Source organism: Quercus lobata, chromosome 2 (assembly GCF_001633185.2).
Source record: "Quercus lobata isolate SW786 chromosome 2, ValleyOak3.0 Primary Assembly, whole genome shotgun sequence".
Classification (NCBI taxonomy): domain Eukaryota; kingdom Viridiplantae; phylum Streptophyta; class Magnoliopsida; order Fagales; family Fagaceae; genus Quercus; species Quercus lobata.
This window is the reverse complement of record NC_044905.1, coordinates 18,243,930-18,271,585: the sequence shown is the minus strand read 5'-3', so window position 1 is coordinate 18,271,585 and position 27,656 is coordinate 18,243,930. Positions and strand designations below refer to the sequence as shown.

Below are 27,656 nucleotides of genomic sequence, written 5' to 3'. Positions count from 1 at the left end.
ACTACTGGGTATGTGGAACTAGGTTTTGGAAGAACCAAGGCATTGCATAGTCCAACGGACTCAAGCCTCTGGGGAAACAACCTACCGTGGATGTGGAAAATTAGGTTTTGGACAGAACCAAGGCATTGCATGGTCCACGGACTCAAGCCTCTGGGGAAACCAACTACCTGGATGTGGAAAACTAGGTTTTGGACAGAACCAAGGCATTGCATGGTCCACGGACTCAAGCCTCTGGGGAAACCAACTACCTGGATGTGGAAAACTAAGTTTTGGACAGAACCAAGGCATTGCATAGTCCACGGACTCAAGCCTCTGGGGAAACCAACTACCTGGATGTGGAAAACTAGGTTTTGGACAGAACCAAGGCATTGCATAGTCCACGGACTCAAGCCTCTGGGGAAACCAACTACCTGGATGTGGAAAACTAGGTTTTGGACAGAACCAAGGCATTGCATAGTCCACGGACTCAAGCCTCTGGGGAAACCAACTACCTGGATGTGGAAAACTAGGTTTTGGACTGAACCAAGGCATTGCATAGTCCTCGGACTCAAGCCTCTGGGGAAACCAACTACCTGGATGAGGAACCAACTATTTAAAAAAAAAAACTATGGCACATAAACCTCAAAATCCATCCGAAGAGAGCTCTGCGTTAACAGATGGGTTAATACCTTGATTGCGCGGATTCCTCGGTCTACCCTCTGATCCCCCAATATCAAAGGGGTTGATGCGATACGGCGCAACATATTATCCAAAAGCACAACCAAAGCCCCTCGCTACTCGGCTACGCTCTCGGACGAATTACTTAGAGTTTATCGTACTCGGACATCGCTCTAGCATGCATCGCGCAGCACTCAGCCGTTATCCCGGTTAGTTCCAAGAGTTTAATTTATTGATGATTAACCTTGTTATGCTTGATAATATTTGTAAGTCTAAACTAGTAGGAATTTGTGTTAAGGCATTTCTCTGCCTAGAATATCATTAAGGGCAAGCTCATATTTAATATTCATGCATAAAGTAGTGGTTACGGAGAAGAAAGATATGTATAGAGAAATAGACACATATTTTATTAAAACAAGGGAACGGTACAGTGTACAATGGAAAGCTGAAACAAAGCCTACATTGAAGCTAACTACGTAAGTAACGAAGAATACAAGAGAGTGAAGATAAAGCCGAGGAGGTAGCACAGAGGAGAAGTTGGCTACTGCCTCGAGACCTTGTTCCTCCTCAGTGCTTTTGCACGCCCATAACTCAGGCAGCAAAAGAACCCAACTTGGGGCCTGCACCGGTAAAGAAAAGGTGTAGGGAACCTGACCTCAGGCTAACACCATCTACAGAAAAGGTGCAGGGAGCCGGAAGTTGGGAAGCCCCCGCAGAAATTTGCCTGCTACAAGGCAGACGGCGCTGATGGCGGAAATTCCTTTTTCTGACATACCAGAAATCTGGCATGACCAGAACCTGCTTCAGATTTTGATTAAAAGAAGGAGGAATATCATCTTCCTCCTGTTAAGACGGAGGACTGGCTTGAATCTGTGCCATCCTTGTCCGCACCATACCACCTTGAGGATTCGGTGCCTCTGAAGCGTGCGGAGACCTTTCATCCCTATCCAAGCCTCAAACATCTTGCATTGAGGCAGTGGCACTAGAAAGAAAGATCGCGGATATGGAAGAAATATAGTTCCGAAGGGAACAGGAGAGTTCATGTGCAAGTGAAGTGATCCCCTATCCCATTTATACCCAGAAGTAAACCGGTGGCATTTAATTCGCGCAGCGTCCCAAGGAACGCTACAGACAAAACGTCTCTGGCTCGATTTCCAACGTCGTCTGCAACCCTGAGGTTAAAGGAGTCTCGAGAAGGCGCACCTCGAACACTGGGACGCCAAGAAGTACCGCGTGATCAAAGACTATGGAAATACCTCTCAATTTGTGGGCCCAATAAATTCGCGGCCCAGGCCCGTTCAGCATATGGGCCCAGGGACAGAACCAAGGCCTTGTATGGTCCTCGGACTCAGGCCTATGGGGAAACCAACTACAAAAAGATTATAAAAATTACAAGTTTTGGACAGAGCCAAGGCCTTGTATGGTCCTCGGACTCAAGCCTATGGGGAAACCAAGTACAAAAAATTATAAAAATTACAAGTTTTGGACAGAACCAAGGCCTTGTATGGTCCTCGGACTCAAGCCTATGGGGAAACCAAGTACAAAAAATTATAAAAATTACAAGTTTTGGACAGAATCAAGGCCTTGTATGATCCTCGAACTCAAGCCTATGGGGAAACCAAGTACAAAAAATTATAAAAATTACAAGTTTTGGACAGAACCAAGGCCTTGTATGGTCCTCGGACTCAAGCCTATGGGGAAACCAAGTACAAAAGATTATAAAAATTACAAGTTTTGGACAGAACCAAGGCCTTGTATGGTCCTCGGACCCAAGCCAATGGGGAAACCAAATACTTGGATAAGAAAAGGTTTGAATCTCGTAAGATGGGATACTTGATAAAAATGTCAGGTCACTTCATCCACGGCTTAAACACCATAAAAGGTTGAGGCCAATAAAGGTGTAAGGAAGGGGGTGGAACGCCCCAGCACTTAGTCATATAAGAAGGCCGCTCATTTGGTGGGTGATATATCTTCAAATGGTTATTCCTTACATAACATCAAGCCTTCGTTTTTCTCCTCGGCTAGCATGGGGTAAGTATTACTCTTCACTGATCGGCCTTATTGTGCCAAGCATTTCTATTAAAGTTATGGCGACGTCTTTTTATTATCAAGTCTTTTGGTCTTAGTCGTCATTGATTTAGATGCTATATTATTGTGCCGAGCAGTGTTTGTAGATTCAAAAAAAAAGAGAAGGCATAGAGACAAAACATGCGAAATAAATTAACAACGATTTTTATTAATACGAAAAATTATTACAATGTACAAAGAGGGGCTCGAACGAGCCTATACAAAATGTGAACTGCCTAAGCGACAATTACATCCGTAATACAGATAAGTAAACTGTCAGGCGTCTTTTAAACTCGTCTTCAAAGTCTCTCCAATCTTTGCCTCAATACTGCTCATATTATGATAAGAACCTTCTTTGGGAAGAAATGGCGGAGAAGGAAATAGTAAGGAAGAAATCAATGAAGAAGATGGAGGACATGAGTAAAGAAGGAGGAGAAGAAGAGAGAAGAGATGAAAAGAAAGAAAAATGAGCAAAAGAGGGAGAAGTGAAAGCACCAGGATGGAACTGGTGCTGGGAAGACTAAGAAAGGGAAACGGAGAATAGCCCCAGTGAAGGAAGAGAGGAAGAAGTAGAGACACTTAGTCCCTGCCTCGATCCTGACTCCCAACACACTGGAGCCATACTAGGTATGCTCATAGGAGAGCGGTTGGTACTGATGATGGGTGTTCTCGACTCAGTCACGCCGAAAGTTTGACGTGACAAGTCCCTGCTTCAGATTTTGACTGAAAGAAGGGTGAGGTTGATTTTGAGTCTTCGCCATCCCTGTCCCGATCGAGCCATAATGAGCTTTATTGGAACATGGCGTTTATGGGAGGGGTTTGGCTCCTGCATCACTCGTTGTTATGATAAAGTGTATCACGATTTAGTTTGTGAACCAATGGGTAAAATGAACCCTAGGGGAGGCCAAATATTTCAAATCTCAGAAAGATGAGAAGGAATTCTTTACAAAAGTAATAACCTCCGCCCTTCCTTCTTATACTGAGGGTGGAGCGGGAGACATTTAATAGGTTCAGATATCCAAAGGAATCTGCCAACACAAACATGCCGGTTCCGTTTCTCCACCCCATCAAAACAAACCGCCGAATTAAAGTAGTCTCGTAAATTGTGGTCATTAAAAGCACGTTTTGGGATGCCCAAACGATAAGAGCGCATCAAGCGCGAAATCAAAAAGCTGTCTCATAGACCGGCGCATTTCTTGGACAGATGAGGAGCTGCCAGCATTATTAAAAGGCCAAATTGATTGGGCAGTAGGAAGAGGTTTGGCATCACCAAAACCCCCCTTTCCAACCAAGAGGTTGGACAGCCGGGTTTTGAGGGGCTATTGTGGGGCCCAAATGATTTATGGGCCAGGCCCATCAACCCGGGGAAAATCCAAAGGCCCAAGCCGAGGAGGGCTATGGCCCAAGCTCGATAAAATAGCCTGTGGATATCGCCGAGGACGGCTCAGTCCTCGGCAGACCCCAAAGTCCCCCCCTGAAAGAAGGGTAAAAACGGTATAGGACCGAAACCAGGACGAAAGATCTAAAATATCCAGGGAAAGCTGCCCTTACTGCCATTCAATGCTCTGAACCTGACAGAGCCGCATTCTTTGGTTTTTACAACCACCCCCAACGACTTTGAATATGGGCTGATGGGACAAGTATCAATTTTGGAAGGGTTGACCCTATACGTGGACGAAGGACAATGAACGCAGGCGAATATAAAAAGGAAAAACAAGTAACCTAAAGAAAGGGGTTGGGAAAAATGGCCAAAAACCAGAGCCTCCCATCCCACCTCCAGGAGAAAGACTCCAAGGGTGAAGGAAAACTTAAACTTGTACGAACACCGCGAAAAACCCACCGCCTGTCGATCAAGGCCTAGCCTTCCAAACCCACGCTCTACAAATGATATTGTTAGGGGTCTTTTCACGTGCGAACCCGACACTATTACGATCCGCTACGAATCGCGTCCTTACAATATATATATATATATATATATTTTTTTTTTTTTTTCTTGAAAGTAGAACAAATAAAATATAGTTTTTTTTAGGTTGTTCCTAATTTTAATTTGAGGGTGTTCCTAATTTTTTTTTTTTTAAGGATAAACAAATAAAAGAATTTAATTATTATTTATAATTTTTTTTACCAACGTGGCGTCTCCATTGGAGACCCCATACTCCTGGTCTGTGAAAAACTCACTTATTATTCTTTTGGACCAACATACAGCTAGTTGTTGAGTCTTGAACCCCAGTCCTGAAACTTGCCGATTCAGTATCTTACCAACTAGGCTACCCGAATGTTGGTAAGATGATGGGTTAATTGCTTATCATCACACGATTTAATATAGTTAAAAAAGAAAAAGAGAAAAAAAAGGGGGATACGTACAAATTTATTTAATAGTACCAATTATGCATGACAGCTTGCATCTTTTATGCTTGATTGACATTGATAGTGGAGTCTTCTAAAGCCCCCATAGATTTAAGATTTTTCTTTATGCTTACGATCGTGCGTGGTCCCTCGGCCTTGTTTAATCTATTGATGTTTTATGGGATTAATATTTCAAAATTCTCACATTTAGATTACTTGTACACATCAATCATAAATGATTTTTTTTTTTTTAATAGGAATCATTCACAATTAATTCTGCATTAAATTCCACATTTTTTTTATATAAAAAATTAGAGTTTGTTTGAAAATTATATTTCAATTTGTAGCAAAGCTTAATTTTGATAATATTTACAATTAGAACAGTCAACTATTATAGTTAACTTTCTTATAATCTATAAATAAAATAAATATTATATATTATATGCCCAAAATTCCTTAAACTAAAAAATAATAATTAATTTTGTCAAGAAAAAAATTAAAAATTAAAAAAAAAAAATCTAACAAACAAGCAAGAATTCATAACTTCATAGCCTTAGTTACTCAACATTATGTTATATGATATACCTAATTTTCTTCTAATGTGTTACTAAGTAAAAGCACACATTCTCAAAAAAAAAAAAAATAAATAAAAAAATTGTTCGATAAAGCCAAACATTAACATGGAAGCACCCAAATCTCAAAGTCTCAACATTTAAATTTGTGTCCCAAATAGAAAACAGCAAATAGTCAAAGTATGAAACACATAATCAGTAGAAATCGAAACACGCATTAAATAACAATAATGATATTAAAAAAAAAAAAAAATTATACTGGTAGTATTTAAGGTATGTAAGAAGGATTTGTGTCTTGGGAGAGTAATAGCCATAGAAATGGGAAGGGTGACCAGTTTATCTTTTGTGTTCGTTTATTTATTTATTTTTTGTGGGGGGGTGGGGGGCGCTAAAGGGATAGCACATATCCACACCCTCCATATCACTATCAAATGCAAAGATATGAAAATAGCTCGAGTGGTGATCATGGATAACAATTTAGCACTCAACCTTTATCCTCTATCTACATTGGACAAACTGAAAGTAGTTCGTATACACCTAAGACTCAGCTCTACGATAATTCGAGCATTTGATGGGACCAAGAGGGAAGTATTCGCTGAGATCAATTTGACATCAATTAGAAATTGGACCTACCATAGCGAAAATCTGGGGGCCCTACTTGACAACCCTTGCAAGTAATAATATTGCATCGTTAATGTTATACATGACTTGCAAACTTTATTTTATTTAATTACTACCAATCTACGTGCCATGACAAATAACATTTCCATTAATTTGATCAATATATGGTTTATGTTAAACCTAAATTTGTAACAAAGTAACATTTGCAAACAATAATAATGAGAGAAGAGCTTGTGTTTAGTGTCTAGTTGCAGTAGACATGATAAGATGCAGATACATGTTCAGTGAAATTGGACACTGGCCACAAGTCATGTTTATATTACATATACATGACTTTTAAACATTATTTTATTTACTATACACATGTCAAGTCACTAAACCATACCAATCTATATATATGCCAACTCAATTTATATACATTTTCATTGACTGACTTAATTTATCAAATGTTTCACAACATGATTATCTTAAACCCCAATCCGTAACAAAGTAAACCTTTTTATACGTTCATGAATTGCAACCATGATTTTATTTATAACTATAACCACGCCTAGGACACTAAATCTTTGCCAATCTACATTGCTATGGCAATAAACATTTCCATTGGTTTTATCAATGGTTTATTACATGACCATTTCACCAAATGAACCATTTCAGGCACAACCAGCAGGACCAAACCCAACCCTCGCTCCTGCAACATCATACACCACATCCAATCTTTTCTGCTGCACATTCCCGAAAATCCCAACAGAACTATCATCACTGTTTCCAGCGAAAGCTAAACAAACCTGCGAAGTTTTTTGAGCGTAAAGTATCCCCGCCGCATCCAAATCCACGTTAACACCACCACTGAATGAAAAGCTTATTTTTGGAATCGAAAATGAAGTGTATTTGCTAAGATCATAACATGTATCAAGTATCGAAAGTGCCCCCGTTGATGGATACTTCTTCATTGCTTGCCTAAACGCCGCCTTCAAGGCACTATACGCTGCAGGCGGCAAGCGAGTTATTACAGTCCCTGAGTCGATAATGGTACCCGCATTTGAAAAAGTCGATGTTGAAATCGATAACTTGCGTCCACCGAGACTGATTCCAACTATGTCAAGGCCGTAAAATGAAGTACCTTGTCCAGATTTTGACAAGGGAGTGAATTTGATAGCACTTGAAGTTCCAGCACTTTTTCCAAATGTGAGGTGTCCAGTAGAGCTAGAAGTTGAAGGGAGGCAATAAGAGAAGACACGGCCGTATTTTGATGCCGTTTGTTGGACTAAGGAAAGTGCGTCGCGACCTAGGCCTAGTAATCCGGCTGCACCGCCGAAAAGGCCTTGATTGTTTTGGCCACAGCCGAATAGGAAGTTGTTGAACACGTCTGTTGATGTTAGGGTTAGCTTCTCTTTGCTGAAAAATCCCACAGAAAACGATTGGTCGCCATATTGTATACCATATATGCACGTTGAGGTACTGCAGCCCGGTGTATTTCCTGCATCATGACATGAGAGTTATTTCGTTTAGCTTTTAGCTTATTTTGTTTATATATATATATATTTTTTTTTCTTTTAAAATAAGTATACTTAACTTCATTTTCAGAAACTAAAAAAAAAAAAATCTGTAAAAAGATAAATAAGTGGATGTCAAATGAATGGAACATATCTAATATGCCTATCTCCTTTTGTTAACTTGCATAAATTAACGAACCAATCTTTGAATTTACCCTCTCATCAATATTAATATTTTCGTGAAGCTTATTGTTTTGAAATTGATACTAATTTTATTACATTCATGTAAATAAAATTTACGCAAACATTTTAATAGTTCCAGAGATTCCTCACAATTCTCTTTGAAGACATGCAATAAAAGTGGAACAATATAGAAATAACAAAAGTAAGAAATATGCACGCATATTTTCTCATTTTCTTAACTTGGAAATAGCACTTATAATAGAACAAAAAAATTAGTGAAACCATCTCTAATTTTCTTATAATTAATTTTCTTGAATAAAAATCCATAAATTGTCACTATAGTTGCCTCTATATAAAGGTCTCAGTTGTTACCTGTGGCAGAAGTGAGTTGAGAGCACACAGATGAACTACACGAAATATTTGAATAAGTTGCAGATTGAGATGGGTCAAAGGTTGGTTCCTTTTGTTGGTAGCAAGATCGTGCGCAAGGTTTGCATTGAGTCCAAGTGAGGTCGCTACCTGTATCAAATATGAGGGACAAGTCCTTTTTTGGAGTGCCAAGTCCCACGGTCACAATGTAGTTGCCTGAACCAATAGTGCTACCGGACTTGGCTGGGATGGTGGAGTCCTTTGATGCTCTTAAATCATCACGGCTCAACTTCTTGGAGAGCCTAGAGTGGATTGAGTTGACCCTAGATTGGTCTTGTTGGAGGATTTCATCTACAGTGGGAGCTTTAGCTTTGTCTAGTTTAAGTGTGGAGCATGGGCCATGTTTGTGTGCTACTGTCAAGGATGCCCTTTTATCAGAACCTGCATTTTAATTCGACACCAATTAGAATTGTTTGACAAGTAATTATGGGGAGAACTTAATTACAATTCTTTAGGCACAATACATTATGTTATCAATTAAATTCAAACACATGATTACATTGATCAATAAAACATAATTAAATAATATTATCTATTTCTAAATACAAATAAATTCAAATACAAGTATTTGAGTTTAAGTGAAATATGATATTGAAGGAACTGTATATCTAAGTTTTACCCTAAAATGATTGAAATGTATCAAGTTATGAATTACAAACATCATATTGTATTATGTTTTTACGAAACACACCAAAAATAAAGCTGCTTATTCAAGAAAAAGCAATGGAAAAGTTACAAGTGGTAAACCCAAACAATACATGCCAAACTTCAAATGGATTGACCAATTTACAAGCTTATAGTTTTATTTATTTATTTATTATTTTAAATTCTTTTTGGTAGGTTATGAAGAAAAAGCAAATAGGACAATTACTCAATAACCCGTGAGTCCGTCACTGTCTTCTTACTCAAGAACCCGTGAGTACGCAAGTATATCGGATTTGTCGATAGATATAATTATTAATGGTTGACATCAAATTGGCTGGCGGTCAGTGCTTGATTCATAATCAAGCTACCCGACAATTGTCTGCCCATCAAGAAGTGCAGAAGTGCAGAGAACCTAACTTTTCAGATTTTTTTAGGGCCTTTCATTTGAAAGCACATATTTTACTTATTTTTTTCTCTTCCGCCAAACCCCATAAAGAAAATGAAACCTGAATAGGGCAGGGTCCAGCGATGGTTTGGTTTTACTTAATGGGGGGAAAAAGGTTTAGTTCATCCCCCATAGTGAGTAAATCAGTCCTAGTTCACTGCAGGATTCTTGACTAATTAGTAATTAGGGGAGAGGTCAATAGTTTTACAAGTGAAATCCATCAAGTGGGGGAAAGAAAAAAGCAACTCTATCGTTTTAGTGTTATTTTATTTTATTTTATTTTTATGTAAGAAAGTCTTTGCTAGCTACTTGCTACTTGCTTGCTTCTAGTCTATTAATAATTACAACAAAAGGTTAATGAAATATTTGATACTGTTGCTCCATTTTATAATATTAGAAGAAGAAGATTGGTTAAAAGAAAACTATCTTATGCCAAGTTAAATAAGAAAAAGTCAAGTAATAATTTTTCAATTCATTTTAAAATTGTTACCAAACAGAAGAATATAAGATAATTTTTTAGAAAACATTTAAAATATATATATTTTTTGTCGAAACAAACAAAGTTAATTAGATAAACTACCATCTTTTTTTTTGGCATGGGGAGAAAAAGGAGAGTTATGGGTCCAACCCAACATGGAGATGGGAGAGAGAGGTAACGTACCATCCAGCTAGAAGCCCAAGATAGCTACCCTTTAACTAATATAAAGTCCCAAACAAAGATGAATAGACTATCCACCAAAACATACAAAATGATTCCGTTTTGATCAGCGTGTGCTTGATTGATTATGTGTTTTCTGGTCGCACCCTCAGCTAGAGTGCAGCTTGAGTTTCCCCAACTCGTTCATGAGCAAGTGCATGATATTTTAAAACCATGATTAGAGGACATAACCGGACCCTTTAGAACATATTTACAATGGTCACATCCACTTTGTAGGACCTACTAATTACACCACCAATTATAGCCTTAGGACACACCATAAAATGTCTGTCTCAAACCCACTAAGTAAGAATACATGTTCTTTTCTTCTAACCGTTTCCTCAAAAAAAGAAAATATATATATATATATATATATGTGTGTGTGTATATATATATATACATGTGTATGTGTGTTATACTTATTTCTCAATGGCTCAATGAGGACGAAAGGGCTTTATTGGTTCTAGCACCTCTTGTAGTGTTTGGACACCAAGATTCCAATCCCACCGACCTGACCCCACTCATATTTACCAAAGGAACAAATGAACAAAAAAAATGACATCCTAAAACTTTTTGGAAATAAATATCAACTATAATCCTATATTTATTTTCACAACTATTTTAAGTTATATTTATTTTCGCAACTATTTTATATGACATATTATAACTATTGTCTATTACTTTTACACTAACCTTTTACTCTCTTTTTTTCTTACCACTCATAATCAATCATATGAGATAGTTGTGAAAATAAATGTAAAATTAGTCGTTATCCTAGAAATTCTTGGAAAATTTCACTATTAGTTTTGCCCAATGGCCATTTGTTTAATTGTTTCTAAACCTACCCATAATTATTTTGCTCGAGTAGGTTTCTCCAACTTGAGCTGAAGCAAATTACAAACTCCCCGGCCGGCAAAAAAAGAGTTTCAAGTTGCAGTATCAATTATATGTAAAACCATAAACTCTATCAGTGACTGAAAAAATAAATTATAAGAGGATTACTATAATAAATAGTAGTATTACAAGAATCCAAAGAAGGAGAAAGAGAGAGAGATGAAAGTTGTATGATAAACCTTTGGTAGAAGAGCTGCAAGTAGGTGATGGCAGTAGAGAGCTGACTTGAAGGGTATGCATATGAGTAAGATGGTTGTTTTCTAAAGTCTCTCTTCCTTCAAGGGCAAATCCCAGCTGATTCAGAGAGCAAAGAAATACAAGAAAGCTAAAGAGGATAAACCCAAGGAAGGGGGAGGAGGAAGTGGGAGTCGCCATTATTGTTTATCCTTCTCTCTCAACTCTCAACTATGTTGCTCTTACTATATGTGTGCGCTCTTATGGTTTTTTTTGGCCTTAATATAAGCTTTTTTTATTATTTTAAATAATTATTATATTATATTTATTTTTATTGATGTGATAATATAAGCTAATTAAAGATACAATAGATTATCAATCTCACACGCCACCCACTTTAACAAGCGTATTTAGTTGAGGACAATATGGTATTTATCTATGTTAGTAGCTATCCCTAATAATTGAGCTTGCTTGACATAACTTGGAGGAATTGCAAATCCTTAAAAAACGCATAGCCGGATTAAGGTTATTCTTGTCCTTTCAAGGATTTTGAGGATATCTGAAAAAACTTTTCTGCTAATTACTTCCTAATTTGGCTACATGAATTTTGTTTTCACTTTCATTTTCCGGTCCACCTTCACGCAAGTGCCTTATAGTTATCGTCTACTATTTTGTAATACAGGCAATCTTCTTAAGACCTTTGATACTCCTGGGATTTTCATTCTCCTATCTTTTATGCAAAAGGAAGTTGTGCATTCCTTGTTTACAAATATGTTCGACACTTTTGATGGTTACAACAAAAGAGAAAAGATTTGAACCTCAGATATGTTTCTCTTGAAAATATCAAAAGTTGTCAATCAATTGAACTACAAAACTTTAAGCATGTTTACCGTGTTTTAAATAAAAGGAAAATGCTAACGAGTGCTTTTAGGGCATTGGTTAATAATCCATTTTAAGAAAGTTTTGACATTATTTTTTTGGGAAATGAAAAAAACTGTCAAAATATTAATTGTTTTTTTTTTTTCCTCATAAAAACTTTCTTTAACTGGATTCTTAACCAATGCTCTAAGGGTACTCGTTAGCATGACCCTTAAATAAAATATCATTTCAACAATCTAATTTGTCTAGACAAAATAATTAATAACATTTGTTGTTAAGGAAAAAATGACAAAATTTAACTCCTTTTTAGTTTTTACATATCAACTCAAATAGACTTTTTGAGGTAGGATAATTGTCCTACCTGATTTCTATTCAATGACCCTAATTGGATTTTCATCATTTCACTTGAAATAATTTGAAATGAAAATAGCCAATTTCATAATTAAGGTTCCGTTTTAAAGTTTAACAATGTACAAAATATCACGTCATTTAAACTTTAAAAAAATTACGTGACATTGAATATTCCTTTCAAATTGATAATATATAATTTAAATCATAAAATAGATCTAGTTAAAATGGAGAGAATCTTAACAGCTGAATAATTGTACTTGCACCAACAAATGAAGAGGTATGGGCTACCAAGCTTTTAAAAATACTAATTTGTTTTCTTATTAAAATATATGTAATTAAGGCCTAAATATGTCTCTAAGAGCCTTGAAATTCAATTGATTTGCACATTTTGGTATTTCTAAGAGAGATATCCAAGGTTCAAATTTCCCCACCTTGAACCATCGATGTACAAAAAAGAAGACCTAAATATGTCACTATAGTTATTTTAACTTTCTTGTGCCACATGAACACTAATTTTATCTTGGATCCATTAAAGTGAGTTAAATTTTTTCCCCAGTAATTTTATTTTGGATTGATCATGAAAGCAAGTTAAACCTTTTTTCCCCTAATAATGCTACAAATACAATAATTATGCTCACAATTTTTTTTACAATTTGCTAACATAGTTCATAGTAATTTGTTAATGATTTTCCATGGTTTTAAAAACAGGTACGGTCAAAGAACCGGTTTCGGTCTCAATTCCCGGTTTTATTTGGTTTTGGGGCTTTTATCGGACCGGATTGGTGCCCAATTGAACTGGCTAGTCTAGTCGGATTTTTAAAACTATTGATTTTCATATTGACCCACCATTGACATCATTTTCCATAATTTACAACTTGCAGCCTCAGTATTTTTGTGAAAAAAATTATAAAGAGAAGTTTTACATCAATTTTTATTTTCCCCCTAGAAGAAAGGGATGCTAGAGTTTTTGTGGATGGGCGTAAAATGATCTTTGTTATCTTTGTCAATCATGAATATAACATCATTTCTATTGTCAGGACACATGTTCATTAGTGGCTCTCATAAGTAGAACAACAAAAAAAAACTCTCATGTCAGCTCTACCCATAGTTGAGTATACGCTTTATTAGCGATGAATGAAGTGATTGTGCACATCCATAGTTGCACAAAGAAGAATCCATCTTTACTCCACCCATATTTGAGTAAAGGCACCCTATTGGTGAGTATTGGCACTTTGGTTATTAAGAAAAAATGCTAACATTCCAGGGAGAGACTATCCAAGAAAAGGCTTTTGTACAAGATAGAGATTACCGTAAGTGTAATTACAAGTGGTTTGGTAGAAAGGTTCATAGTCCACACGTGAAGAGGCTTCCATTCATTTTAAGGGGAGACTAAAAGCCTGTTTGGCATAAGTTTCAGTTTTTAGCTTTTAATTTTTATGTATAACTTTTTAAAATCATGTTTTTTCCAGTTTTTTTCATTTTTTTTCAAGGTACAAGTATACTTTAGCACACTTTAGTAAAAATTTTTCATCAATAAGCTAGATAAGCTATCTCTAAATGTGTCTTAAGGGTCCGTTTGGATACAACTTATTTTACTGAAAACTGAAAACACTGTAGTAAAATAATTTTTAAATGTGTGAATAGTACCGTGGGACCCATTTTTTAATATTTTTTCTGAATAAATTGGCTGTGGGTCCTGTAAACAGTGCTCTCTATCTCTAAAACGCGTGCATCCAAAAAAAAAAAAAAAAAAAAAAAAAGAAGAGAAAATGCAAAACGTGAAACGCACAAATGCGCAGACATTGAATCCAAATCACACCTAAGTGAAACAATTCTTCCATTCATTAAGAGGGAAATTACCTAACTACAAGTGCTTTGGTATAAGGGATTGGACATATTCACACCCTTTATGTCACTATCCAATGTAAAGACATAATAATAGCTCGAGTGCTCATCGATAATGGTTTAGCACTCAACGTTTATCATCTTGCTACATTGGACAAACTAAAAGTAGTTCGGACACACCTTAAACTAAGCGCTACGATAACCCGAGCAATTGATGGAATCGAAAGGAAAGTATTCCATGAGATCAATTTGACAGTAGAAATTGGACCTACCATAGCGAAAATCCAACAAAAAAAGACGAAAATCTGGGTCCCTAGTTTACAAATGAAGTAAATAACCCTTGCAAGCAATAATATTACATTGTTATACATGACTTACAAACTTTAATTTATTTACTATGCCTTCGCAATTAACATCTACATTGATTTTATCAACATATGATTTATAAAGTGATTATATTAAACCCAAAATCCGTAACAAAGTAACCCTCGTTGTACATAACTTGCAAACATGTTTTTATTTAGATACACATGTGCCTAATTAAGTCACTAATATTAACCATTGCCAATCTATTTTGGTATGGCAATTAACATTTCCATTGATTTTTATCAATGGTTTATTATTACATGACTATTTGATCACCAAACCATTTCAGGTACAACCAGCAGGACCAAACCCAACTCTCCCTCCTGCAACATCATACACCACCTCCAACCTTTTCTGCTGCACATTCCCGAAAATACCAACAGAATTATCATCACTGTTTCCAGCAAAAGCCAAACAAACCTGCGAGATTTTTTGAGCGATAATTATCCCCGACACATCCAAATCCACATTCACATTGCCACTAAACGAAAAGCTTATCTCTGGAATCGAAAATGTCTCGTATTTGCTAAGATCATAGCATGTATCAAGCAACGAAAACCCACTTGTCAAAGGGTAACTCTTCATTGCATCCTTAAACGCCGCCTTCAAGGCGCTATAAGCATCGGGCGGCAAACGTGTTATGACAGTCCCTGAATCGATAATGGTGCCTGCATTCGAAAAAACTGAGGTTGCAATCGATAACTTCTTTCCACCTACAGTGATCCCGAGTGTGTCGAGGCCGTAAAATGAGGTATCTTCAGTGAGTTTCGACAAGGGAGTGAATTTGATGGCACTCGAAGAGCTAGCAGTTTTTCCAAACGTGAGGCTACCAGTAGAGCTAGAAGTTGAAGGAAGGCAATAAGAGAAGACACGGTTGTATTTTGTTGCAGTTTGTTGGATTAAGGAAAGTGGGTCACGGCCGAGACCAAGTAATCCAGCTGCACCACTGAAGAGACCTTGGTTGTTTTGGCCACAGCCGAATAAGAAATTGTTGAACACATCTGTTGATGTCAGGGTTAGCTTCTCTTTGCCAAAAAATCCCATAGAGAATGATTGATCGCCATATTTTATGCCATACACACAGGTCGAAGAACTGCAGCCCGGGGAGTTCCCTACGTTATCACAAATTTTTTTATGGTAAAGATTATTCTTTCACATTTGATGATGTACATTTTTTTTTAATTATTCTATTTATGTGAATCACATCGGATATAAAAAGTTAGTATTAATTTATTTTAGGACTTTCATTAAAAAAAATACTTTCCAAATTTACACTTTTCACTTTTCACTCTCATTAGCTTATTATAAAAATAAAAAATAAAATTAGCACCCTGTTCTATGTTCAAGAAATAATTTACTTCTTATCAAAAAAAAAAATTACTTTATTTCTTAGAATAATGTTTTAAAAGAAAATTTTGAAATATTTGAATAATTAATTAATTATTATATAAATATTAAATAATAAAATATTACTTAGAACTTAGAAGAGGATATTTAGCCTATTTGACTATTTTTAAATAAGACACCAATTAATTTTTAAGGTAATATGAGATCAAATCTTAAATCTCTTATTTAACTATAATTATTGCTATGTCTATGGTTACCTATATATAAAGGTCTCAAACTATTAAATACCTGTGGCAGAAGAGAGTTGAGAGCACAGTGATGAACTACACGAAATATTTGAATAAGTCGATGATTTAGATGGATCAAAGGTTGGTTCCTTTTGTTGGTAGCAAGATTTTAAGCAAGGTTGGCATTGAGTCCAAGTGAGGTCACTACCAGTATCAAACATGAGTGTCAAGTCCCTTTTTGGAGTGCCAAGGCCAACGGTCACAACGTAGTTGCCCGAGCCAATGGTGCTACCAGACTTGGCTGGGATGGTAGTGGCCTTTGATGCACGTAAACCATTAAGACCCAACTTTTTTGAGAGCCTGGCGTGAATCGAATTGACCCTGGATTGGTCTTGTTCGAGGATTTCAGTCATAGTGGGTGCTTTAACTTTGTCTTGATTGAGTTGAGAGCACGGGCCATGTTTGTCTACCACTGTCAAGGATGCCCTTTTATTAGAACCTGCATTTTAATTCGACATCGATTAGAATTGTTTTGACATATAAACAAATTCATACAACAGTCGATTATTGTATGTTTTCACCAAACACAACTAAAATAAAATTGTTTATTCAGGAAAAGGTAACAATAAGTGGCTAACCAAAAGAATACATGCCAAATAACAATGAAATGGATTGACCAATAGACACGCTTATAGGATTTATTTTTGTTTTTATTTTTTTTAAGGTTATGAAGAAAAAGATAATAGGACGATTATTCAAGAACCCGGGACAGCCAAAAAAACCTAATTTGACAAATTCTTTTTAGGACCTATGATTTGTCAACACAAATTTTACTTACTTTTGTCATTCCACCGAACCCCATCTAGAAAAATGAAATGTGAATAGGGCAGGCATAATTAGGTTCTACTTAATTAAAAATAAATAAAAATAGTTAGGTTTATTCCCATAGTGATTAGATGGGTCATCAAAGGATTCTTGCCAGCCATCAGGTCAATAGTTCAAAAGCGAAATCTATGAAGTGTGGAAAAGAATTCTTATCCTATGATTACACCATTTATTATAATATTTGTCAAAATTCTAGACTGTAAGTGATGAATAATCACTTTTATATAAATCAATAGTTTTTTTTCCACTAAGAAAAAATTTTGTTTTTTCAGTTATTATTTGGAAAGGGAAAGGGAGGGGTAGAAACTAGAAAGAAAAGGAGGAGAATGACAGGTTGAACTTGTGGGGGATAGGGGAGATGTTAAGGGACAGTGGGCTAGAAGCTCATTGGCTCAACCATGCGTATATCTGTTAACTGCCCATGACAGCTCTCCTTGAGTGTGTGCTTTTTTTTTTTACTTTTTTTTTTTTTTTTTGAGAGATGTGTTTACTTGGTGGCTTAGTGTGTGTTGTGCTTGACATAATCGGACCCATGAAAGTGAATGTGAAATAACAAATGTGAAAAAGCGAAAAATAAGATTATAAAAGTCCTGTCGCACAAATTGGCTTCGGTCGAGTGCTCCCGTGAAATGTAACATTAGACTTATTGAATTTCTTTTTTTTTGGTAAACAAAAAATGGGTAGAGGGAGGTGATCAGTGTGGCTTCTCTATTTTGACATGAACATAGCAATACATTACCCACTCTCGGGTGAGACCCATAATTCTAGTCTATGTGAAAAACTCACTTATTTTTTAGGTCGACCATTTAGAATACAAATAAAATATAAAGAACACCAACAAAAAATTAGTTGTTAAGACTCGAACCTAATTCCTGAAACTTGTTGGCAGGTAAGGAAGCCACGTTAATTGCCCCTTCTATCTTTTATCAACCCTTGCCCCCTATTGCAATAGTCACATACACTTTGTAGGACCATCTACCAATCATAGCCTTTTATGATACACCATAAAATGCCACCTCAAAGCCGCCAAGTGATTATCAAATCATTACCTAGCTGTGACAAAATATTTTGCTCTTTCCCAATTGCCCCATGAGAAGGATACCCCAGTACCTCTTATAGTGTTTGACTACTGAGCTTCTACTCTCACCAGCCCTCTTCTCCTATTTTTACCTTTAAAAAATATAAACAACAATCCCAAAACTTTATGGAAATAAATGTCAATCCTACATACCAAATAATGTGCTCTAACATTTTGTTTAAGAAAAAGTTCTACTATTAGTATTGCTCATTGACAATTTGTTTCTAGACCTACCCACACTTCTTTTGCTGGAGTAGGTTTCTCCAACTTACAAGAACCTAATAAATTATACATTATAAGACTGACAAAATAATAAACTATAAGAATAGTAATGAATATAATAAGTATATGAGTAATTAGTGAGAGAGAGAGAGAGAGATGAAAGTTGTATGAGAAACCTTTGGTAGAAGGGCTGCAAGTAGTTGACGGTATTAGAGAGCTGACATTAAGGGTATGCATATGAGTAAGATGTTCGCTTTCCAACTCTCTTGGTTGAAGGGCAAATCCCAGGTTGTCCAGAGTGCAAAGAAAAACAAGAACGCTACAGAAGAGCAACCTAAGGAAGGAAGTGGTGGGAGTGGCCATTGTTTATACTTTATATCCTTAGCTACTACTTTGCTATCTTACTAATATGTGCACTCTTAGTGTCTTTCTTGACCTTAATATTTATAGGATTATTGGTGATAGATGCAAATCAAAATCATGCAATCAGGGGCGGAGCTAGGGGGTTTGAGGAGGGGCAATTGCCCCCCGACCCCTCCCCAAGCCCCACATCAATCTCAGTCATGCATTTGTTGCCACACATCAATTATTATCTCTACTGTGCTGATTTGTTGCCACACATTAGTTATTATCTCTACTATTTTTTGTATTGTACACCTAGATGTATTCTTTTCATTTTTAATAATATTTCTAACGTTATTAAGTCAAAATTGCTTATTTCCTTTATGATATACCAATCATAAGTAGGCTGTAAGTAAAAGTAGCAAAATAAATAAGAGATTTTAAAAAGTTGGATCACCATTTTTTGTTCCCTAATGCAGATTTAGCACGAAAACTTCTCTATTAATTTACCTTTTTTCATCCATGTTTATGTGTTTTACTTGTTTAAAATATTTACTTAAACTTATAATTACCTTAGAATTTAGAATAGCTTAAGGATATTAAGGATAACAGTGACTATTAAATTTCAACTCTTACATTAGGCATGGAAAAAAATTGAAAAAAAAACAAGAACAAAATATAATTTTCATGTACCTTTATACTTAATCTTGCCACCCCAAACTAAAATTCTGGCTTTGCAATTGCAGGCAATAGATCACCAATTTTTCCGAGTCACCCACTTCAACATATACAAGCGTATTAACTTTACTTGAGGACTTCTTCTTTTTCTTTTTTCTTTTTTTTTTCATAAACGGGATTAATGGATTATTATTAACAGCAAATCTAGAAGTCCACAAGAAAAAATCAAACAAACCGTGAGCTACACGAACACAAACAGCAAGTAATACAATTGTACTTGCAACGATATATTTGGCTACTTTAAAATTATTGCTCATTTAATTTCTTGTTAAAATTTATGTAATTTTATTGAAATATGTGTAATTAAATACCTAATAAATATGTCATTCTAAGTACTTTTAACTTTTTTTTGTACCAAGAGTTAGGCCATTTTGGATATACACCACTATTAGTTTTTTAAAAACTTTTTCCTCTCTTTATGTGTTAAAAATACTTATTAGTATTCTAAAAAAAATAATAATAATAATAATTTGTGCCACGTGAACATCATTTAAACAAAGAGAACTAAAAGTAGACGTCTAAAAAATTAGAAATAAATACTACCTAATTTTAAAAATGGTTTGTCAAAAGTCTTGTAGCTGAATTGGCACCTCCCCATGTACAAAGTGCTTGGAGGTCTAGGGGGAAAGGATTTGAGCTGCGGGGTTTGCAGCATATTGTAATTATCTTTAAAAAAAAAATGGTTTTTTTAATAGGTGTCCTTAGGACAATGGTTAATAAATCATTTAAGGGAAGTTTTTATGTCACTTTTATGAGAAATTAAAAACGTTGTCAAAACATTAATTGCTTTTTTCCTTTTTCTTTTCCCATAAATATTTTCCCTAAAATGGTTTATTAACAAATGCTCTTAAAGCATTTATTAAAATTTTCCTTTTAAAAGTTACGTAATTTAATTGCATCATGGATGTGATGCAAGTTATAGACTCTTTTAATTTTTCTAGTAGTGTTACAGATACAATGAATTTCACAATGTACTAAAATTGTAAGTTTTATAATTTTCACATGAATCCCACCACTAACACCAAATTATTTTCTATCATTCATAACTTGGCAATTGTGAAAGAAAAAAAAAATTATGAATTAAAGCTTTGTTTGTTAATTTCAACGTTAATGTTTTGTAGAAAATAAGTCATTTTTCATAATGTGTTTTCTATAAAAAAAAAAAATGTCTCATTTGTCTATGTTCGGTAAAAACCTTAAATGAGTTGGAATATGATTTTTTAACTTCCTTTATTTAGCTTACCAAGAAATGAAGTTCATTTTCCAAAAAAAAAAAAAAAAAGTTAAAAACAATCTCCAAAAAATGAGCTATATTTTTTATATTAGTTCAACTGGTAAAGTTTTTCATGGTTGAATAAGAAATCTGGAGTTCGAATTCCGCCTACTTCAAAAACCGATTGGTGTCTTGGTCTAATGATAATATAAAAATAATAATAATTTTCCTTTGATTCATTTTTTCTTATGCTACCCAATATTGAAAAATATAAAAAACTATTTTTACACAAAATTTTCCATCAAAATAAACAAAATAAGCTGTGTACCATTTTTTTTTTTCCCTTTTCTAGAAGAAAGGAGGTGCTATGTAAAATGTCGCGTTCTACTGTAACAAACCTTTTTTTTTTTTTTTTTCCTTTTCTAGAAGAAAGGAGGTGCTATGTAAAATGACGCGTTCTACTGTAACAACCCACTTGCTCATGTAATTGTTTGATTTGCGGCACGACTGGCGCTGCTAATTTAAAATTTTCTGATTTCCCTTTCACACATGAAAGAGATTGAAAGCGAAACCAATCTATTTTCTTTCCGGACAAGACGTAATTACCTTATTGGTACTTACTCAAAAAGAAAAACCTTATGTTAATGGAGGTTTTTTTGGGACTTGGGAATTGGGATGGTGGTATGAAAACTACTTCTTTTACGGTTAAACATGAATGCAATGCATACCCTTCAGCTGACAGCTGCTGAAACTTTTCTTTTTGGAAGCCTCACACTAATTTTGGCTTATAGTATGATTAGTTTATGATTTGTGTTTAACAAACAAATATATATTTTGTAGTTTAGTCCTTTTTCTGGTAACCCAGGTTTTGGTCATTTGAAAGGAATTGACATTCATTTACCCCAATTCTTGAGATAAAATTTTCAATTCATATGTTTGGAATCTAAATACTAGCCAAATAAAAATCATATTATTCTCTTTTCTTCACTATTTCTTCAATTGAATAGCTAAAAAAAAAAAAAAAACTAAGGCGTACAAGTATTATTTTCTACACGATCCTGGTATTAACAAAACCCGAAGTACTAAGATTTCAAATTTGATTAGTATTATTTTTTAAATCTCAATTAATAAACAAACAATTTTAATTTCTTTTTAAAACAAATTGTTGACAACATAGTGTTCCGTACCACCAAATTAGATTATTGATAAAATTCGTTTCCGTGCGTACACTTGAGTTACAGTCTAGTTCAATTTATATATTTGAAATCCTAACTTCCTTACATAAAATGAGGGCCAAATCGCTTCAAATTTGATCCGATTTCCAATTTATTTCGTGACATTTGATACCCTTTTTTACCAACACTAAATTAATATCCATTATTCTTTTTCCCCAAAAAAAAAAAAAAAATCTATTATTCTTTGGCATCTCCATATATATATCAAATACCAAAACAAGTTCCTATAAATAAATAAATAAATATGAACACAAGAAAAATAGTAACACTAGTTGACACAAATCCATAGATTTGAACTTTTAAATTAAGTAGTATTATATCTATATATTATATTGAGGTTTTAATTGGAGTCTTCCCAAAATCTTATATTTCCAATAATTCATGCTTATTCCAAACTAATAAATAAGATTGTAAAACCAACCAACCCATTCAAATTTGCATTTTTTTTATTTTTTATACAAGATAGAAACTATATTCTAACTTAATCTAAGTGCATATTTGAATTCCATTTCATTTAGTTCTTAATGAATTGAATTGAATTCAAATTGCAATTCACTCAAACTAATGAATTAAATTTGAATTGATTAATTAATTTGATGGTTTCAAAACGAGTTAATCAAAAAGGTTGAAATGCCACTGTCCATTTACTTATCAAATTGGCACATCTTAACAGGGGCAAAGTGATTTTTATCAACTTTATTAGAAAAGCCTATCTAAAAAAAAATTGTATCATATTATATACTGTATAATAAAAGTTGGGTTTAAATGCTGTAGTTGCGCCAAGTGACTTTACCAAATTGCAGAATCTCTTTTAGATTTTTTTTTTTTTTAAATAGATATATATTTTTTGTCCTTATCTTCTTTTCCTATAATTTCTAAATTGATAAAAATTTTAATTTGATTACAATCCAAATTCTTCATGTAATCTTTTTATTATTAATTTATCTATTCTTTTAATTTCGTATTGTAAGGAAAAAATTTAAGTCCCTAACCCAAAGGATAAATGAATTTAGGCCCAAAAAGCCCAATAGAATGAATTTGTAGAGAGTTTGATGGAAAACTGGGTTTTTATGAATTAGACAACAAGTGAAGTAGGTTTTGATGACAAGAAAATAAAGATAGACTGATTTAAACTGAGAAAAATCATCCTCGGCACAGTCCGATGAGATCGGTTCTTATATATTTCTCTCAAGTTTGGTTACAAGTTCAGTTCTTGATTGCCACAGTGTTTCTCTCTTAGTTTCTCGATCCCTTTCTCTTAGGGCATCCCTTCTAATTTATACTACTCCTCCCTTCTCATCTTTACTCTCCACCTGGATGGTAGCTTGCTTGGGTTGATCTTTCTCTCATCAGCACCTTCTAGAAGTCTTTGGGAGTAGCTGTAAGGCTAAAAAACACTTTTCAAATATCATTTCCTAATTAATGCGGCCAGAGAGTTAGCTACAGAGCATTCAATACAGTGGTAGCAGTTTTATCTTAGATATTTCTTAGCTCCCATCCCTCCTGTTTGTTTGTAACGCATGTCCTTATTAGTAGAATTTCCTGCAATGTCATCTTGAATGATAGGATATACACTTTGATTTATGCTTCATTTATCCAAGGAGGTATTTCTCCTCGACATGCCTTCCCTAAGATCTGATTTCAATTATTGTATTGGATAGTTTTTAATTATTAAATTCAAGGTTTTTCTATTTAAATATACGTTGGTGATTAATTGAAATATACATACATACATACATATATATATATATATATATATATGCATTTTATAATACCTTATACTCACATAATATGCATTCATTATATAACTTAAAAGTAAAAAATTCATTTATTTTTATTATATATATATATATATATATTTTATTATCTAATTATAAGTAAATTAATAAAAAAATTATTTACATATAAATTTTGCCGTGCATCTCAATATTACTAATTTATTAGAAAAGTAAAGAATTGAACGTCAGCCATACATCAATCTATGCATATGAACTTAGCCCAAAAGTTTGATTTCCAAGTCCTCCACTGGAATTTTTAGACTGGAAAGTTCAGATTAATGGGGGCCACCACTTCCATTGCGGAACGCTGTTTGGGTAACTCAAAGTCTACTTAGGTAACGTTTGGATTGGGCTGAAACGTAGTGCGTATGCATTTCAGCCCTTTATGCGTTTCAGCCCTTTTTTTATTATTATTTTTTTTAAAGCCGATTTTGTTGACTTTCAGTGTGTGAACAATGCATTTGTGTATTGTTCACGGACCCACAAATATCACTTTTCAGTAACTTTTTCTTTAAAAATGGGTCCCACGGTACTACTTATATATTTAAAAACTATTTTGCTATAGTATTTTCAGTTTTCAGTTTTCAGCTGTATCCAAATGGACTCTTATTGTATAAAACATTAGTGGTCATTGAGTACATAATATTTTTTAATGTAAAAAACATTATGTACTTGGTGACCACATTTGGCCATCCGCAATGGAACCAAACTTCCTCATTAATCATTCATCGAACCAACCAAGATCTAATCTATCAAATACCACTCTCATGCCTCTTAATTAATCTCTTACCCATGCTCACCAAATAGTATTAGGCTTAAAAAGGTTACTAGAATACAGGCTAAATTTACATTATTACTAAGCAACTTACTATGTAACCCATGGTACTAATTTTTTTTTTTTTTGGCCTATGATATCTACCCTTAATGATTGTTTTTTATCATGAAACTAAGATACCAATTGGTTTTTAATACAAGTGGAAATTGAACTTGTAAAGTTGTGATTTACAACTATATTTATGTTGGCTTTATTCCATGATTAAAAAATGTTGTAATTGCATTAATTTATTTCCTTGTATTTTGTGGGATTTTATTGTATTGGGTTTAATATTAAGTTGGTAAAGAATCGAATACGAAATAAAGATCAATACAGTTTCATGACTAACTCGCAAGAAGTTTGTGAGAATAGTAACTTGCCAAAAGGCCACGTGAGAAGCACATGTTAGAAGCTAAAGAGTCAAGTGTCAGGCTTCATTTCGCAAGTACTTCGCAAGACAGGCCATCTCACGAGGTACCCACGAAACATTCTGCCTGGAGGATTTTAAATGTGACTTTCTTACCCTTCACTCATACTATACCCTCATTACCCACAAAAGTAAAAGAAGTTATTCAAAGAGAAAAACTCTAGATAGGTTTTCTACAACACAACACACCTACCTTTATAGAAAGAGCTACTCATCTTTAGTGAGAAATTATTGTAGCCTCTTCTCCTTCCCTCTCCCATTGTCATACCTTGCGAGGAGTTTTGTACCCAAACATAACCCACACCTACTTAGAATGTAAAGAGTTTTTTAGAACTTGGGAAAGTTTAGGGATTTGCCAAAAGAAGCCGGTGAGGCTTGGTGGATGTAATCGGGCTTATTGCGAGATCCGGAAAGCTAGTGAAGATAAGACTTGGAGAAGTCCGTTGGTAGCAGAAGCTTGGAGGGCTCAAGTACATTGGATAGACTAGGCTTGGAGGGTCTTTTGTTATTCGTGTACTCCAACTTTATTCTCTAATGGATCGATTTCGATTTGGAAGGTCGCGGAGAGGTTTTTCTCCGAGTTCTTCAGTTTTCTCTTCGATAATACATCTTGGTGTTATCTTGTGTTTGAATCTCTCTTCCCTTACTCTTATGGTTTACATTTATTGTTTGTTGTTCATGTTTATACACTAGAGTAGTATTGGTTCATTGTTCTCATTTACTCTTGTTCCGCACTTTGTTTAAGTTAAAGTAAAAGCAATCTAGCTGTAACTTTTAATTTTGGGGGTCTGAACAAGCTCTTGTGTTTTTTCACAAATCCAAGCCCTTACAAAACTCCAAATTTATTTTTCAATTATACGATGATAGGCCAAAAACGTATTGACCCCTTGTAATAAATTAATTGATTAATTAGCAAAATTTATTAATTAATCAAATTAACATGCAATGTACATGGTAGCACAAACAAATTACCAATTAAACTAAGTATGCAGCGGAAATTATATTGACACATGTTGACACCCCATTTTGCAACCCGCATTTAACCTCACCTGGAGGGTAAAAGGGTAATTCCACCTTGGAAATATGCATCTTGATTCTGATCACTAGATCTTTAAGCTCATTTTACCAAAATGATCTTGATGTTGTAACGATCAAATCGGCTGGTCATAAGCCCTAATTAGACCATCAAATTGAAAGTTATCATCAAATTAAGTTTTAATGGCCGAGATGCACTATCACAAATTGAGTTCGACTATATCTGATTATGAACAATTGATTTCAATTGGTTATAAGTATAATCAATTTGAGATCGATGATATGTCATAATTTAATTGGTTAGGACTACATTTTATGGTAGGGTTGCACACACCTAATAAACTAGATAATAAAACATTAATTATTCAATGAGTAATTTGTGCAATTATCTTTTAATTAGGATAAATTTGGAACCAAATAAGTTTGAAATGAGAGTGATTGGAGCCATTTAATGTTAATTGGGAGCTAATTTGGGACCTATTAATGTTAATTGTGCTGAAATCATTTTCTAACAAATGACCTCTACTCACCATTTCATCGATATCTCTCAGAATATTTTAAATATGTGAATAAAGTTAATTTTCCCAGAAACTAGACATCCGAGGATTCAATTTGAGCACAAGAATGAGACAATTTCAATCAGAATTGAGTTAGATATGATTATTTGAATTTGGCTTTACAGACTGTTACAACAGCTACAGGAAAACCGAATTTTGACTTACTCCTCACTTTCACCAATCTCTACATTTAATGTACCAGATTTCCCCAAAGGCGAAAATAAGGTCTACGTTCATGATTCTTTGTCAACCCTCATTAAATGACATTCCATTCATATTTCCTCTACCACTACTATATAAACCCCCCCTCTCCTTCATTCCAAGACACACAAAAATCTCCTTTCTTGAGTTCTAGGAAGTTGAGTAGTCTTGTCATATCTTGATCTTCTTGAGACTTAAGGTATTGAATGAGACTCACTCTTCCTCTTCTAAATCTTCTTTTCCTCTACCCTTAAGACTTCCCTCAAGAGTCTCCACCTCCACCATATGAATCTTGCATGAAGGTATAATCTCTTTCTCTAATTTTTTTTTTTTTTTTGTTGCTATGATGTGAGTTTAAGATTAAAGCATGATAATAATCATTTAAATTCTTTTGAATATGTTTGAATGTTCTTAATTGTTCTTATATGTTCTTCACATGTTTTTGGTTGTTCATCACATGTTCATGCATAACACTAGTTTCAATCTTAAATCTACATCAAAAACATGAAAAATATGTTTGTGTAATAATTCTTTTAAATTATTGAATCTAGGATATCACCATCCACACACATTCACTAGAATTGATTTTTCAATTCAAATGAAATGCTTAATAAATTGAATTAGGGTTTATCACATACACACATAGTCTAGAAGACCGGTTTCACTGGGTAAGATGGGTGCCTAACACCTTCCCAGCTTGTAACGTAGTCTCCGAACTTAGATCAAGGGTTGATAGACCAATGTTTATCCTTGTAATTTTCAATTTTTAAATTGTAACTATGAAACAAAACTATGTACTTTATCTTAGATTGTATTTAGGACCAAAGCCATGTAATTTTCCTATGATCAATATAAATTCAATTGAAAATTAATAAAATGAGGAATTTTCT

At 34.5% G+C, this 27,656-nt stretch overlaps 2 protein-coding genes across 2 annotated transcripts; both read right to left on the bottom strand.

The window, feature by feature from the left end:
• Positions 1 to 6,634: 6,634 nt before the first annotated feature.
• On the bottom strand, positions 6,635 to 11,496 carry LOC115974805 (aspartyl protease family protein At5g10770-like). The gene is made up of 3 exons (XM_031095328.1): positions 11,232 to 11,496; positions 8,315 to 8,752; positions 6,635 to 7,743 (listed from the first exon to the last, which is right to left on the bottom strand). The coding sequence occupies exons 1-3, from the start codon at positions 11,425 to 11,427 to the stop codon at positions 6,917 to 6,919; spliced, it is 1,461 nt and encodes a 486-aa protein (XP_030951188.1). The 5' UTR covers positions 11,428 to 11,496; the 3' UTR covers positions 6,635 to 6,916.
• A 3,243-nt stretch (positions 11,497 to 14,739) lies between these two features.
• On the bottom strand, positions 14,740 to 18,914 carry LOC115974804 (aspartyl protease family protein At5g10770-like). Its single transcript, XM_031095327.1, has 3 exons — positions 18,603 to 18,914; positions 16,303 to 16,740; positions 14,740 to 15,779 (listed from the first exon to the last, which is right to left on the bottom strand). The coding sequence occupies exons 1-3, from the start codon at positions 18,787 to 18,789 to the stop codon at positions 14,953 to 14,955; spliced, it is 1,452 nt and encodes a 483-aa protein (XP_030951187.1). The 5' UTR covers positions 18,790 to 18,914; the 3' UTR covers positions 14,740 to 14,952.
• Between the last annotated feature and the right edge of the window lie 8,742 nt (positions 18,915 to 27,656).